Source organism: Rhinolophus hipposideros, assembly GCF_964194185.1.
Source record: "Rhinolophus hipposideros genome assembly, chromosome: 22".
Lineage (NCBI taxonomy): Eukaryota > Metazoa > Chordata > Mammalia > Chiroptera > Rhinolophidae > Rhinolophus > Rhinolophus hipposideros.
The window spans coordinates 25,641,668-25,657,116 of record NC_138068.1 but is presented as its reverse complement, the minus strand read 5'-3'; the positions used below and the strand labels follow the sequence as shown (position 1 = coordinate 25,657,116).

General features: G+C 45.3%; 1 protein-coding gene across 1 annotated transcript in view; it reads left to right on the top strand.

Annotated features, from left to right (window-relative positions):
* The window catches only part of RNF24 (ring finger protein 24), a 68,311-nt gene extending 53,367 nt beyond the window's left edge, over positions 1-14,944 (top strand). The window contains exons 5-6 of the mRNA XM_081034540.1: positions 8,319-8,398; positions 9,142-14,944. Coding sequence (XP_080890666.1) covers positions 8,319-8,398; positions 9,142-9,280 — 219 coding nt within the window. The 3' untranslated portion in view covers positions 9,281-14,944. The remainder of the gene's footprint in view (positions 1-8,318; positions 8,399-9,141) is intronic.
* The last annotated feature ends 505 nt before the right edge of the window (positions 14,945-15,449 follow it).

Genomic DNA, 15,449 nt, shown 5'->3' with positions numbered 1-15,449 from the left:
ACTCCAGCATTAATTACTGATTGATTTTTAAATTTTCCCAAAAGTTAACTTTGGCATGTGGCCAAAATTCATATGAAGTAATAAAAGGCCATCCCTTTTCTATTTAGGGTCTCTTTGATGGCCATAAATGAAAAGATTAAATTCTGACATACATTAGCAATTTTGAATAACCAGGTTTGTCAGGAACAGAAGTCTTCCTTACTAGTTTGACCCATCAGTTTAGAATCTTTATCCTGAATACGTGCATTGTGTTGCATCATTGTATTAATATTTCAGAGTTAGTATCCCAACTGTACCCACCAATTCCATTTTTGCAGAGTCTGACCAAGCTACTAATTAATCCCGCTGTTGTTTGGAGCTATAGCTTGGAAAACCTAACCTTGCTCTACAGCTTGTTTCTAGAGGCCATCATGGATTTTTTCACAATTCATTTGGTCCTTTCCAGTTGCATTTCTTGGTGATGAAACTATTTTTTGTCAAACTTTTGTATCCTTGTGCATTCCTGTAGCCTAATTATACAGTGATACATAATTTAGTTCTATGTAAGTACATGGAATTTCAGTATAATTATTAATGAATAATTATAATAATGAAAAATCAGAGACAAGCTAAATTTCCAACAGTAATGAATAAATAAAACATGATATACTGGAAGATTATCCACCAAGAGGGGGAGGGAGGGAAGGAAGGTAGCCTGATCAGTGAGTTACACTATGAGCTACTACTGTACAGCAGGCTAAATTGGGAAGGAGCTCTGCCTATAAGTGCTTCGCTCCACCTGGGAGGATCTCTAATGGGATCTTGAGAAAAGAAAGTTGCAAAGTGATATCAATGTTTACATCACATGTAAACCAAAAGAAACACTACATTGTTCATGGGTTCATATGCATACTCCCGAGTATTTTACTGGGTTTGAGGACACATTGGTCACACAGAGAGGAGAGGGAAAAGATTAGGGGACGTTGGTCAAAAGGGATATTAGTTTTATATGCAATGCTCTTAATTTTAAAGAAGGAAAATAAGTAAACATTAATTTTAAAATAATTTTTAAATTACTGAATATATAAAACATGTCAGTGTACTAAACCCTGGAGACACAAAGGAAGCATAAAAATACTAACTTCTGCTCGCAAGAAGTTAGCAGTGTTGTAGAGGAGGCTGTGCAGGAGGGGGCTGTCTGTACCTGGAGGATCCGCTGCGCGGCTCTTGAGGCCGGCGTTGCACGATCACAGAGCTTCTTCCCGGCACCCTGCAGACTCACATGCCCAGACAGCACCACCAGCACCACCCCCAGCTTCCGAGACAGTTGGCGCTACAGCTGTGACGATATCATTTTTAAAATTTTTTTCTTACCAGTTTAGGAATCAAGCCACACATAATAAATGACGCTAAGGGGTGATATATATAGATATTCAAGACATGAAAATAATCCTGTCTTAAAACCTATAGTTTTCCCGGTTTATCTGTTCTTCCTCCATCTTTTAATAGAGACATAGAGAAGCAGATCTCTAAAACATTTCTAGTTCTAGCCATGCAAGTGGGATAATAAATGGCATCTAATGGAGTCTCGGGGGTCAGGAGAAACGGAAAGGTACCGTGGAAGTTATGACACACTGGGGCATGCAGGTCCTGTGCAAAGAAGTTGCCAGCACTCAGTTCTAGCTAATTGTTGCCGCCGTAGGGGAATACAGCCCAGTTGTTGTGAGATCGGGGTTTTTTCAAAAGAACCCTGCGGCGAGTCTTCGCTTTAGGCTATGATCTGCTTTCCATCTGCATTTGGTTTTTGATTTGTTCCTGATAGTGTCCCCACTCTAGTTATAAGTGGTTGCTTTCTCCATTAAATTTCTTTTGCACCTCTGTCAAAAGTCAAATGACCATATTTTTGTGAGTCTGTTTCTGGGTTCTCTATTTTGATTCATTGATTTATGTGCCTGTCTCTTCAGTCTTGATTACTGTGGCTTTATAGTAGGTCTTAAAATCAAGTAGTATGATTCCTCCAACTTTATTCTTCTTTTCCAATACTGTTTTAGCTAGTCAAGTGCCTTTGCTCTTCATGTAAATGTTAGCATCAGCTTGTCTACATACACCAAAAAAAGTCCTGGGATTTTGGTTATTAATGCATTAAATCTATAAAGCAGTTAGGGGAAAATTGGGATCGTTACCATGTTGAGTCTTCTAATTTATAAACACATTATGTCTTTCCATTTATTGCTTTATTTGAAGCTCTGTTGTTAGATGCATACAGATTTAGGCTTTTTATGTCTTCTTGGTGAATTGAATTTTATAATGTCCCTCTTCATCCCTGGAACTTTTCTTTGCTTTGAAATTTTTGTCTGATATTAATATAGCTATTCTAGCTTCTTTTTTTTAAGATTTTATTGGGGAAGGGGAACAGGACTATATTGGGGAACAGTGTGCACTTCCAGGACTTTTTATTGGGGAACAGTAGTGTATTTTTCCCAGGACTCATCAGCTCCATCCAGGTCAAGTTGTTGTCCTTTCAATCTTTTTTTTTTTTTTAAAGGAGATTTCTTTTTTTTTTTCTTAGGGGAACAGGACTTTATTGGGGAACAGTGTGTACTTCCGGGACTTTTTCCAAGTCAAGTTGTTGTCCTTACAGTCTTAGTTGTGGAGGGCGCAGCTAAGCTCCAGGTCCAGTTGCCGTTGCTAGTTGCAGGGGGCGCAGCTCACCATTCCTTGCGGGAGTCAAACTGGCAACCTTGTGGTTGAGAGCCCCTGTTCCAGCCACCTGAGCCACTGCGCCAGCCCTGGTCAGTTGATTTTCAACAAGGGTGCCAAGACAATTCCATAGGGAAAGAGTAGTCAGTCTGTTCAACAAACGGTGCTGGGATAACTAGATAACCACATGCAAAAGAATGAAGTTGAAGCCCTGCTTCACACCATATACAAAATGGATCAAAGACCTAAATATAACAACTAAAATTATACAACTCGAGGGTTCAGAAAGCTGCTATGTTGGTTATCACGTGGAGGTGCTGGGAGAGGGGCGTGGCCAGAGAGGACATGGACACTGTGCTTCTTCCCACATACCTTGCCCTATGTATCTCCATCCGGCCATTGATTTGTATCCCTCAATACCCTTTGTAATAAATCGGTAATGGAGTGAGTAAATTGGTTTTCCTGGCTTCTAGGAGCCATTCTAGCAAATTAATCAAACCCAGCAAGGGGCGTGTTGGAACCTCCAATTTGTAGCCACTGCTTGAGCAGAAGCACAGTAACAACCTGGGCTGTGACTGGCATCTGAAATCCCAGGGGAGGGAGCAGTCTGCAAGACTAAACCCTTAACCTGTGGAATCTATAATGCCAGCTCCAGCTAGTGTCTAAATTGAGTTGAATTCTTGGATACCCTGCATATGTCTGAGGATTGCTTGGTATTATGGATGTGGGAAGCCTCCCACCCTACCTTACACACTGGAATTGGGTTCAGCAACGCTTTTCAGTATAATAGCGCTGTGGCTATTTTTATTAAAAGTACTTATTTTTACATTTATGTGTTGAAATATTTGTGGATAAAAGGACAGTTTGAGATGTGCTTAAAATAATTCAGCAGAAGAGCAAACATGTGGGGGAATGGAAGGCATAGATGACAATTGGGTGGCTAATAATTGTGGAAGTTGATTGATGGTTGTATGGAGGCTCTTTATACTATTTGCTTGACTTGTTTTTTTGAAATTTGCATAGTAAAAAGTTTTAAAAGTTTTTTTTTTTAGATAATCAGAAATTTTACTATAGATTGAGTATTAGATGTTATCTGGGAATTACTGCAACTTTTGTTAGTTGCATAATAGAATGGTGGTTATGCAAAAAAGAAACCAACCAAAAAAGATTGTCCAGATCAGTTGGACTTGCATTCTGAAGCATTTGTGGGTGAAATTGAAATAACATGATATACAAGATTTATTTTAAAATATTCTGGCTGAAACAAGTGGGAAGGAATAGGTGAAACAACACTGGCAAATACGGTTATTGAAACTGCATGATGAAGGCATATAGACACGAGTTTATTATACTATTTTTTCTACTTTTGTATATGTTTGAAATTTTCTGAAATAAAAACTAAAAACAAAAACAAAACTCCCAGTATAGAGAACAGTCTCGGTGCACACATCAGCCATGTACTGTTCACAATGCAAAAGGATAATGCTTTGTTTCAGTCCTGCTCTGAGAAAATTTCTGCTTCTGAGACTCCCTCTCCCTGCTCCTTCACCTGCAGCTGGATCTGGGGCCTGTGGGACGTCCTTGGTTAGTATGTTCAAACTGGGCTTCACTTCTGGGTATCTCAGCAACTCCAATTTTCCCAGGAGCCCTAAGCCTGGTGAACATCCAAAGACTGCCAGATATTGAGTCAAGGTGGGCTGGAGTCTGAAAAAGAGATCCTGAAGGCTCAGCTGAGTCGTCTGACCTCAGAGCTCTGTGGAAACACAAAGGAATCCTGCAGAGAGAATGCCACACCATGACAGCTAATCAGCCTCCTCCCAAGAGTACATCAAATAGTGTGGAACATGGTGACACAGGGGAAAGATATCAGGTGTAGAAACAATGTACATTGGAGTCCCAGCTCTTCCACCTTCTAGCTGTGACAATCTGGAGAACTCACTTCAGTCTGTTTCATCTTTACACTTTTTACATAAACAAACAAAAAAATAAAATTACGAAACTCTTAGAAGTAAACATAGATATTTGTAGATAAATCTTTATGGGCTTGGATTAGACAATGGTTTCTTAGCCATGACACCTAACAAACAAGCAACCAAAGAAAAAGAATAAATTGTACTTCATCAAAATTAAAAACTTTTGTGCTTCAAAGAACATTATCAAGACAACACACAGGGAGAAAATATTTGCAAATCTTGTATCTGATAAGAGTCTAGTATCCAGAATATATAAAGAACTCTTACAACTCAGTAAAAAGCCTATACAATAAAAACATATGCAAACATTTTACCTTAGTCTTTTCACCCTAACTGTCTTTTGCAGAACAAAAGTTTTTAAATCTGATGAAGTCCAATTCATCAACTTTTTTCTTTGGTTGCTTATGCTTTAGGAATCATATGCTTCCCCCCATCCTTCTTCCACCTCCCACCCCCCCCACACACACTCTGGTTCAAGCCATTGTTTCTCAGTCTACTTGTGTAGGACGCAGCTCCCTGGACCATGCTGGTATTATGAGCCTCGTGCTCCCCTGGCTGAGGCAGTTGTTCACCAGTTGTTGGCCGGCCTCTCACAGCAGCTCATGGCAGCCCTTGCAGGATGCCGACCACTCACAATGGCTGCTGGCAAGAATCATGTTTCTGATGCCTATGGATGTTCAATTGCTCCACTACTATTTGTTGAAAAAGCTGTCCTTCTCCATTGAAATATTTTTGCACCTTTGTCAAAATCAGTTGGTTATCTGATAAGGTATTTGTGTCTAGAATATATAAAGAATTCTTGCTACTCAATAATAAAAAGCAAAATAACCCAACTAAAATATGGGCAAAGGATTTGAATGTACGGTTCTCCAAAGAAGATATACAAATGGCCAATAAGCACAACATTATTAGTTATTAAGGAAATGCAAATCAAAACCACAATGAGATGCCAACTTCACACTATCAAGGATGGCTATGTCAAAAAGACAATAATAATATGCTGAAGAGCAGGAGAAACTGGAACTTTCATACACAATTGTGGAGATCTGAAATGGTGCAGCCACGTTGGAAGATAGTTTAGAAGTTCCACAAAAAAGTTAAACAGAGTTACCAACTCTGGAGTAGCAACTCTACTCCTAGACATAGATACCCAAAAGAATTGAACACTCAAACAGATACTTGTACACCAGTGTTTAGAGCAACATTATTCACAATAACCAAAAGGCAGAAACAGCCCAAGTGTCCGTCAACAGATGAGTGGATAAACAAATGTGGTATATCCATATATTGGAGATTATTTAGCTGTAAAATTGAAGTATTGATTCACGCTACAGCACGGATGAACCTTGAAGGCATCATGCTAAGTGAAAGCAGACAGACACAAAGACCACATATTATATACCATTTTATGATTCCATTCCATTCTGGAAATGACCTGAATAGACAAATCCAGCAAGACAAAAAGTTGATTGGTGGTTTCCAAGGACTGGAGAAGGTGGAATAGAGAGCAGCTGCTTATGGTATGGGCTTTTGGGCGCAGGTGATGAAAATGTTCTGGAATTAAGATGGTAGCGATTGTTGCACAACTCTGAATATACTGAAAACTGCTGAATTGTACACTGTAACTGGTGAATATTATGGTATGTGAATTATATCTCCATTTAAAAAAATGGATGGGAACTCAGACTGGAGAAACAATCTGTTGCCAACACACTGCAAAGTAAAGCTCATTTGCAAAATATGATCTATAAAGTTGTAAAATTAGTTTGACCCTTCAGGAAACTTCTAAGAAGTCAGATCTGAGGCTTTTCTCTTCATCATTGCCCTTGGCTTTTGGTGACCTTTAGCACTTAACATGTCAGAATTTATCTTTTTTTATTTTTTCAGGTGACTATGGTTTTAGAATTTATTTGAAAATAACGTAATAGTGCATTATAACCACCAATAGTAACGCCGTTTTGAAAAGGCTACAAATCTAATTTTTGATCCTGGAAAAAATAAACAAATAAAAATGAGGGACTTGTCCAACGTCTTGCCCTTTGGGGGAATCAGCACTGACTCTCCTGAGGGCAGAGCCAGCAGTCCTGTGTTTCAGGAGAAGGTTGTGCTGGGCGGGAGGGCAGCTGGGTGTTTCAGGCCAAAGCCTGTTCACACAGTCCAGGAGGTGGGAACATCTTTCTCCCTTTACACATGGACAGCTGAGGCCCATCTGTAAGATCACGCCAAGGCTGGAACTGCTAGTTTCTCATCTTTACCCACAAATTGTTCTCAACCTTTCTCCAGAAAGCAAAATGAGCTTGAAAATAGTGCTGCCATTGCGAAATTTAAGCATGAATAAAAACAACTGGCGCTGTTACACTGCCTTACTGCCTCCTCCGCTCTGCACCCCCAACCTGAGCTGATGACAGTCCTGTGACGGGGGCGGGGTGGGTGGTGTCTTCACTTTACGGATGAAGGGACAGAGCTTGAGAGGCATCATTATGGCAGAGGCCACACAGCTGGTGGGTGTCTGAACCAAGGCCAGTGGTCTGTCCTGCCCTCCTCCCTGTTCTCCTGCTGTCTCTCCTGCAGTAATGCCAAGTCGGGTAAGACACTTATCCATTCTCCTCCTCCTGTGAAGATCCTGTGTGCTATGTACACAAGGCCCTGCAAGCTCCCTAGAGAAGGGTGCTGGAAGACCCACATTCACAGCACTGGCCACAGGGGACAAGAGCCATATGTCCTGTCATATAACCTAAGAAGACTGCGTTACATGTTATAGGTTATAAAACAAGTAACAAGGAGGCCATGTCAGTAGTCTGGGCAAGAAGTGGTGAGGGTTGAACCAGGATCCCTGGCGATGGACAGGGAAGCAAGCAGTGAAGAGTTCAAGCTTTGGGCAGCAGATAGAAGTGGTACAGCAGCTCGTCAGTGCACCTCCCCCGGGTCCCCAGCCAGGCCCAGCACGCAGCAAATACATGGCCTCAGGAAATGTGGTGATTGCTCTGAGCTTCTGTTCCTTCATCTGTAAAGTGGGTAATGTGACGATACTTCGTGTCCCTGAGCACTGAGTAGTGTCCAGGAGGTAGTGGTTGGAACCCAGCCTCTGGGTGTAAAGGAGGCCTCGCTCCGAGCAGTGGGGCCTTAGCCACCTGTCAGAGAACCATCCCGGCCCCATCAGTACATTTTCATAAGTTTAAGTTCAGAGACTCATGAATAACTTTTTATATGACACTGACAGAGGGCAAGGCCAAAGTGAGGGGCCCCAGGAACTATGAAAAGCATGTTACCAGAGAAAGGAGAGCCCCAGGACCTGCCCCAGGGCCTGTGCGGCTGAGCGGCCAGAGCTCCCCTGCAGAAAGTCAGCTCCTTGGCACACCACAGGCAAGTTACATTGCGTCCCGAGAAGAAACCGAAGTCAGGCTCTTCTGATGCACTGAAGTCAGGGAAGCTGCCTCTTGCTTTGTCTTCTCCCATCTGCCCTCCATCTTTGAAGACGTGCAACAGAAAGAGCAGGAGATGCTTCTTCAGAAGACCTTGCCTATTCAAACCTGTTTCTTTCACTTAATGAACTTGGGATATTGTAAGTCCCTTCCCATGGCTGGGCCTCAGGGCTCTGCACTTGACTTTGTGGCCTGGGAGAGCACTTGGCAGACACTTTGCCTCATCTGTGAATTTATCTTTCAGCTCTGTGCAGTGTGTCTAGAAGACTTCAAGCCTAGAGATGAGTTGGGGATTTGTCCGTGTAAGCATGCCTTCCACAGAAAGTGAGTATCGGTGTGGAATTATTTAAGGGAACCTGAGTTTGCGGCACATCGACCAACTAATGGGCTTGGTACAGTGCCAGACAAGCTTGATGGCTTCGCAATTGGTCTGCAAGGCAGAAAGCACCCTACAGGGTGGGACAGGTGTGTGTACGTGACATCGGGCGGGATCCGGTGGTGGAACATGACCACCAAGGCAGGACTTTGGGCAGAGAGCCAGATGAGCCCACACCTCCTTGGAGCCCAGGCTATAAACAGCTACTTACTGGAACTTTCCAATGAGAGCTTCCATTCTTAAAAACTTATTTTAATCAAAACCACAGTTATTTTAAATCACTATAAGTAAGTCTGAATGTAAACGGTAGTGTGGGGGTGGCTCCCCTTTCCTGCAGACACATTCATATTGCCCCCTCTCGCAATTTTACGTGTTCTATATTTCTGTCAGAAAATTTTATTACTCCTACTTCCCACCACCCTCCTCAGTGTACTTCCTTCTTTAAGAAGCCGCAGATGACAAGGGTATAGCATGCTGACTGTGGCTTCTTACTGTCACCTTTTGGAAGACTGGAGGCTCTGGTTTCCCCCGAGAGTCAAGTGCATTCTCCACTGAGTCGTGGAGCCTCAGGACCTGGCTATTCACACCACCCAGCTCTGGGCAACGCGTGTTCAGCATGCGAGGCGTGTGTGCAGGGGGTGCCCTGAGCGTGGGGCTGATGTCTTCCCTTCTGTGCTGTCTCATTCTGCAGGTGCCTTATTAAGTGGCTGGAGGTTCGGAAAGTGTGTCCACTGTGCAACATGCCGGTTCTGCAGCTGGCCCAGTTGCACAGTAAGCAGGACCATGGACCCCCACAGGGGCCCCTGCCCGGGGCAGAGAACATTGTATAGTTCCCCACAAGGATCACACTGTTGCAAGACCCCACGTGTGCGTGGGGGCAGGAGGCACACGTGGTCTCTGTGTTTGGCTGCTCATCCGTTGCCTCATGAAGAACTCTTGGGCCAGCTAAGCTGAGAACCCAGACTTCTGGGTCTTGTGACAACCAAAGCACGCTGACACTACCCCATGTCAAGAGAAGAGCAGTGAAGGAGCCTGCGGGTTTGGTTCAAGAAACTTCATGAGAGTCCTGCTGACTCCATCACACGCTGTCTCCCTTGTCAAGGTGAATCTTTCTCCAGCAGAAGGGAAGAGAAACAAAAGTGTTAGAGATGGGAACTGAGGGCAGGTCTTTATAGTCCCCCCTAACCCCCCCTCCCCCTCCCCCCCACGAGCTTCTATGCAGACTGTGCATGCCTTAGCAGCAGCAGACCCTCCCGGCAGCCCCTGAGCCAAGTCAAACCAGCAGTTACCTCAGCCGAAGCACGACCAGTTGGCAGTGGTTGGTGAGGCAGTGCCAACAAAGCTTTTCACGTTACGTTCCCTTGATAAGGCCATCTTGGAACTCAAGGGCTTTGCTTACAACAGAGCAGCAGTGCCCCTCATCACTGCTTCTCCCTGTTTCACAACACTTGCTTATCAAATCATCTAACCTAAAACCATTAGATGTGCTTGGAAAAGCCTGGTCAGAAGCCATTTCCTCTTATGCTCCCCACTCCCTCTCTCCACCTCACCAGTGAGTCACAGCCAAGCCTCCAGCCCTCAGGAGCCCCAGCAGGGGGTGGGCCTCTGAGCCCATGCTGTCCCTGTGTGATCCAGGGCGCCTTGGGGTGCTGCCCACATCCCCACATAGTGTGGTTCCAGGGTAGCTGCTGGTCTTGGCCCACTGCCCGAGTAAGGAGCCACTGAGAGCCTCAGACAGCTGCGAATGGCCAGTGCTCCTAGCCCCCGAGACCAAGGAAGATGCTGACTCCTTGCCTTTCCTCTCCTTCCTTCCTGGTGTTCTCTCTCTTGTCCCATCTCTGTTTCTACTTCAGAGAAAATGCCTGTCACTGACTTTTTAACAATTTAAAGCATCTGAAATAAGATCCCTATGTAATTCTTTAGCCAGGGATCCACTTGAAATTGTAAATAGTTCCAGGAAGCTCCTGCAGGGCTGTTCACTCCTTGGTGTGTGCCTCAGTATTCAGACTTGTGAGAACTAATTGAAAGTGTCTTTATAAGAGAGAAATGCATGCTAGTCTTTGGCTCTTTCTGTCCAACTTTTTTAGAAATGACTCCGAGTCTGGTAGGATTCATGAGATTGCATAGATTAGGCGTGTGAAGCAGCACTGGGTCAGAAAGAAAGTTCTTTTCCACAACCCTGTTCTCCATCTCCTTCCATTACAGGGAGGGGTTGTCGACAGCGTTGCCTCTGCTCCACCGCACAGGTGTGAGTGGGGCCATTTCTCATTGGAAATAGTCCGCGTGGTATGGAGGATGGGGGAAGCGTTGCTATGCTGTTCATGGCATGTCTCCAGGAATTTTTTTCTGGAATCCAGCCTCTACCATCTTAGGAGAGGGAACCTGTCCTTGGCTCAGGCGGCTGGGGTCAGATGATGAGGAAAATTCCCATTAGCCTAGAAAAGTGCTGGGCAGAATCCAGTTTGGAAAATTACAAATCCAGTTGGTCAGAATTGGCTGTTTCCTACGTGTGACCTATTCGTGGTATGCCAACTGGACTGCTTCTTAAACAGGGCAAGGAAAGTGTGGAACATTTTTATGTGAAAGCCTCAGCCGTTTGGTACACATGGACAGAACCGTTTGTGCATTCCTACTCACCCTCGTTTCTGCGCGCTGTCTGTAGCACAATAGAGTTGAATGCTGCAAAGCACCCAGTTTACAGTGAAATGTTTTCAGTGACCAATGTCAGAAGTAGGCTTGCTTCTGGACTAGCCTCATTGATGGCCACCACCCACCATTTTCCATGGAATGGCCTTGGGACTAATGCCATCTTGTCATTTTGGTGTTCAAATAGGAGAGAATTTTTCCCAACAGAGGAATGCTTGTGTTCTGTTTTGCAAATTGCTTTGACTCCGTCTTTGTAGGATTACAGCCTTTTTCTGTCCCTGTGTGTCTGTGTCAAGGAGACCGTCTCACCGAGTCCCTGTATTTGTAGGGAGGTAGATTCATTGATTTCATTCTGTGACAGCTAAAGACACGTTGAGGTGGTTGGTGCACAGGACCAGAGGCTCAGAGCCCAAGTAGTTCGGCCTGTGGAGGAAAGCTCGGGAGAGCTGGGCACCAGTGGATCTGCTGTGCCCCGTGAGGTGCTACTACCATGACCTCAACGCTTGTGAATGTGGACGGCTGCTTAAAATGCAGCTCTTCCACTAGGTGGGGCTGGAGGCTGGAGTGCTGAGTGCCCACTCTGCTCGTGGTCACCTCCTTTCCTGGTTTGTCCTGCAGCATGGCAGTGTCACTTGGCAGCAGTTCCTGCAGCTCAGCAGTACAGCCTGAATGCATTTGCCCCCCACATCTGCGTCCCCCTCCAGGACTCCTGTGCGGCGCTGCTGTAACTGCATGTGGCTGGGGTTTCATTTACATCTTCCTTTCGTGCTGATTAAAATCAGTTTGCGTGACAGACAAGGTTGTATTTCCATCTGGACTTTTTTTTAAAGAGTCAGTCAAGGATCCTGTAATACTCTTGGCTCAGGCTCACGCCTCACAGTGAGGCTGCCCTGTCCACCTCTATCTCCAAGAGTTGTCAGTGACCTTCTGTTCATCTGTAGACATGTGGGGACTCTGATCTGCCCTTGGGCCACTGGCTATGACATGGTGATTGTGCTCCTTTGTTTTAATGCAGCTTACTCAGCTCCAAGATGGGGTGTTATTTGTGTGCGTGGGTTAGTGGAGCAGAACTCAGCCCCAACTGGATTCCCCTGGTGGCTGAATCATTATCTAGTTGCTGCCAGAGGCACAACTGAATTCAGCTGGCTTTAGAAATGGACCAAATCCAGCCTGGCTTGAATCTTGGTTGTCATCTGCCACTTTTCTTTGCCACAGTGTGATTTGGTTAGGTTTGTCCCTGGAAGCAAAACGAGACAGAAATAGCCAGATGGGACCAGGTGGCCCATAGGGAAATCTGGGCTGATGGATACAGCATTGCCAGATAGCGTGTTCTTCACATCTTGACAAATGAAGAGCCTTTTCCCCAATGCCAAGCTCCTTGGATCCAACAGAGGAATGACCTCAGGCCCTGCCCCTTTCCACAGCCTCCAAAGCCTGTCATCTCCATAGCCTGATCCCGCTCTGCTAAGCTCCTCATAATGACCGTTGTGATTACTTTTCTGAGACAGTTTCTGGGTATTATGAAATGCACACTGGGAAGCATCCCCAGAGCTCTGAACAGAAACGTGCTCAGAGGGATTTGAACCCCTTTTGCCATTCATCAGCCATGTGCCTTTCTGCCAGTTAACCTCAGTCTGTTTCCTTATCTGCCACCCAGGGATTGTAATGGTGTCTTACTGGCTCATGTGAGGATTCACCACGTCCAGAGTCTGGCAGGTGACAGGCCTGGGGGTCGTGGGAGCTGCTGCTAGGTAACGTCATACAGGTCGTGTAGGGCTCCTCTGTTGTCCCAGGCCTCCATCTTCTCTAGTCACCTCCACCTGCCTTTGCCCATAGTGCTCCCGTTTGTTCACTGTACCTTTTTCACATACCTTTTCAATTTTGAATAGGTAATCCCATCACATGGTTCACAAATCAGTCTTCCTTTCATCCCTGACCTCCAGTAAGCCCAGCTTCTCGCCCCTTGAGCACCCACTTTTGTTTCTTGTGCGTCCTTCATGCATATACAAGCAAATACACACACGTGTGTTTCTCCTTTTTAACTTATGTGATACTAGAGAACTGTATTCAAGGAGTATTCCTATTCATGTGGGAAGAGCAATACCAGAAGTCAGACTATCTGTAAAAGGTGAGCCCAGAATTGGGGGTTGATTTTGCAATCACATTCCTTTTAAATAAGGCATGTTTATTGATTGCAGCACACTGGAACTGTTTTTCTGTACAAATAAGAAACTGCAATCCCCCACCCCCATTCCACATATGTCCAGATAATGCAGCACAACCAGTTTCCAGACTCTTCCTGATCTGACAGGACACTCACAAGCAGGCTCTGCTGTGTAGCCAGAACAGCAGTGCGGGCCTCTTGTCCAGGTCCAGCAGTCTTTGCAGTGGCCTGGACAAGCTGCCCTCCACCCCCACCTTGGCCAGTCCCACGGGAAGCCTGTCCAGTGGTGGTTTGGCGACAACTGTCTTACTCTTAGGTGAGCGCACGTTTTTTGAGGGAGGAGTTTGAGCAGCAGCAGCAGCAGCAGCAGCAGCAAATGACTGCCGAGACATCAGTCCTGGCCGGATTGCTCAGATGTCGCTAAGCAAGTAGGTGGCCTCAGAATGAAGGACAGATGTTCACGGATCGGGCTCCTTTCCCTCCCACTCTGCACACGCAAAGAAATGCTTTCCACAGAATGTTCTTGTAGCCCAATACTCTCCATTCAATGACTGAAATCACCCCATCTTTAAAAGATACTTGTAGTTCATTTTTGCCCACACGAAGTTAAAGCTGCTTTCTTCAGGTGGCCCTGAGTGGCAGACTCATGCCTCCCCATCCTCACCTGCCTCCCCATCCTCACCCACCTCCCCAGGGTCCTGCCACCCAGAGCAGCAGCCCAGGGCTTCCCCAGTATTACAACTTGGGCCCCTGACCTGAAACTTGAAAAGGAATTGTATGTGAAACTCCCATCTGTCACTTGATAAATCTCTGGCCCTGAGTTAGTGTCTTTCGTGTTAGCTGTTACAAATTTCAGTAAAGGAGATGAACAGGTCTAAATTCTAAATTTCACTATGGATAAAATTCAGGTGACATTTGGAGGTAATTAGCAAATACTGGGCCATGGTTCCTTAGTACAGGTAAGATTAATGTGCTTCCATTTGAGTAACAGAAGAAAAAGCTTGTTCATGTCCTTTTTCCAGCTGTTTTAGAGCCCGAGTTGTTCCGATATGCAGTTTCACTCCTTTTAGACCAAGCATCAGCACTCTTTGCTTACCAATCCAGTGCTCCCTTGTTACAAGGTCAGGGAGAACACCCTGCCTGCTCCGGGGACATGTACCTAGAAAGTGGGCCCCCCCAGTGTCAAGGGACTTGTTTGTACTTTGATGAAGCTCCTTGCGGCTCTGTGCCAGGATAAGCCCGGAGGATCTGCGCCTCGGGCCAGCTGCACACCAGCCCCTCCAGGCTCCAGTAGAGCCAGTAAGCAGGTGGGGCCAGTGTTACAAAGTCCCTTCTAGTGACCCCCGTCTTCCTGATAACTGTCTCTGGGTCTCTTGACAGGAATATAGGTAGTTTAGTTCTTATAGTTTAGCCCATTGGGGTTCATTCACTAGGTATTCTATAACTCCCTCAAAAAAAGGTTTATGAAATGCTGAGCCTCAGGTTTCATAGACGTGTTTGTACACTAAGAATTCTGCAGCAGAATATTTTTAAACATTCGCAGTTTTTTGTAAGCTATATTTTTGTATATTTAATTGCTATTTTAAAACTTTAATGCATTTTTTGCTAATTACTTGTTTAAAAAATAAAACATGCATGTAATTGAGTTAAACAAATGTAAATAAAAAGCAAATTTTGAAAAATACTTCATGTTAACCGTGTACCTACTCGTGGTCACCCACATCCCCCTTAAGGCCGTGTAGCAAGAGTTGGAGAGTCCAGGTGGGTTAGTTCTGATCAAACTGAGCTGGTCGCCAGCGACAGGTGATGGTGATGAAGGAGCTTCTGGCCTGTCCCATCCTGTGGTGTGGGGTGCAGGTCCACGGTGATGAGCAAAGCACTAGGCCACAGGGAAGAAGGCAGAGGCCAAGGCCCCACCGCAACCCTGGCCTCAGCTCTGCAGATGCAGCTGGACACATGAGCAGTTTCCCAATACGATCCCAGTGCTCAGGGGGGTTGAAGCGCAGAACTAGCCTACACCGCACCCCTCTAGCTATAGCCAACCTAGAAATAACATCTCGTGGTCCCAAGTTATGGTGCAGCAGCTGCCATTTGTTCCCACCACCCCACCCTAGGACCTCTGCAGGTCAGCTCCTTCCCCACAGCCTGAGGGAAACTGCTCCCCTCAAGGCCGCCCAAGACCCTGCAGC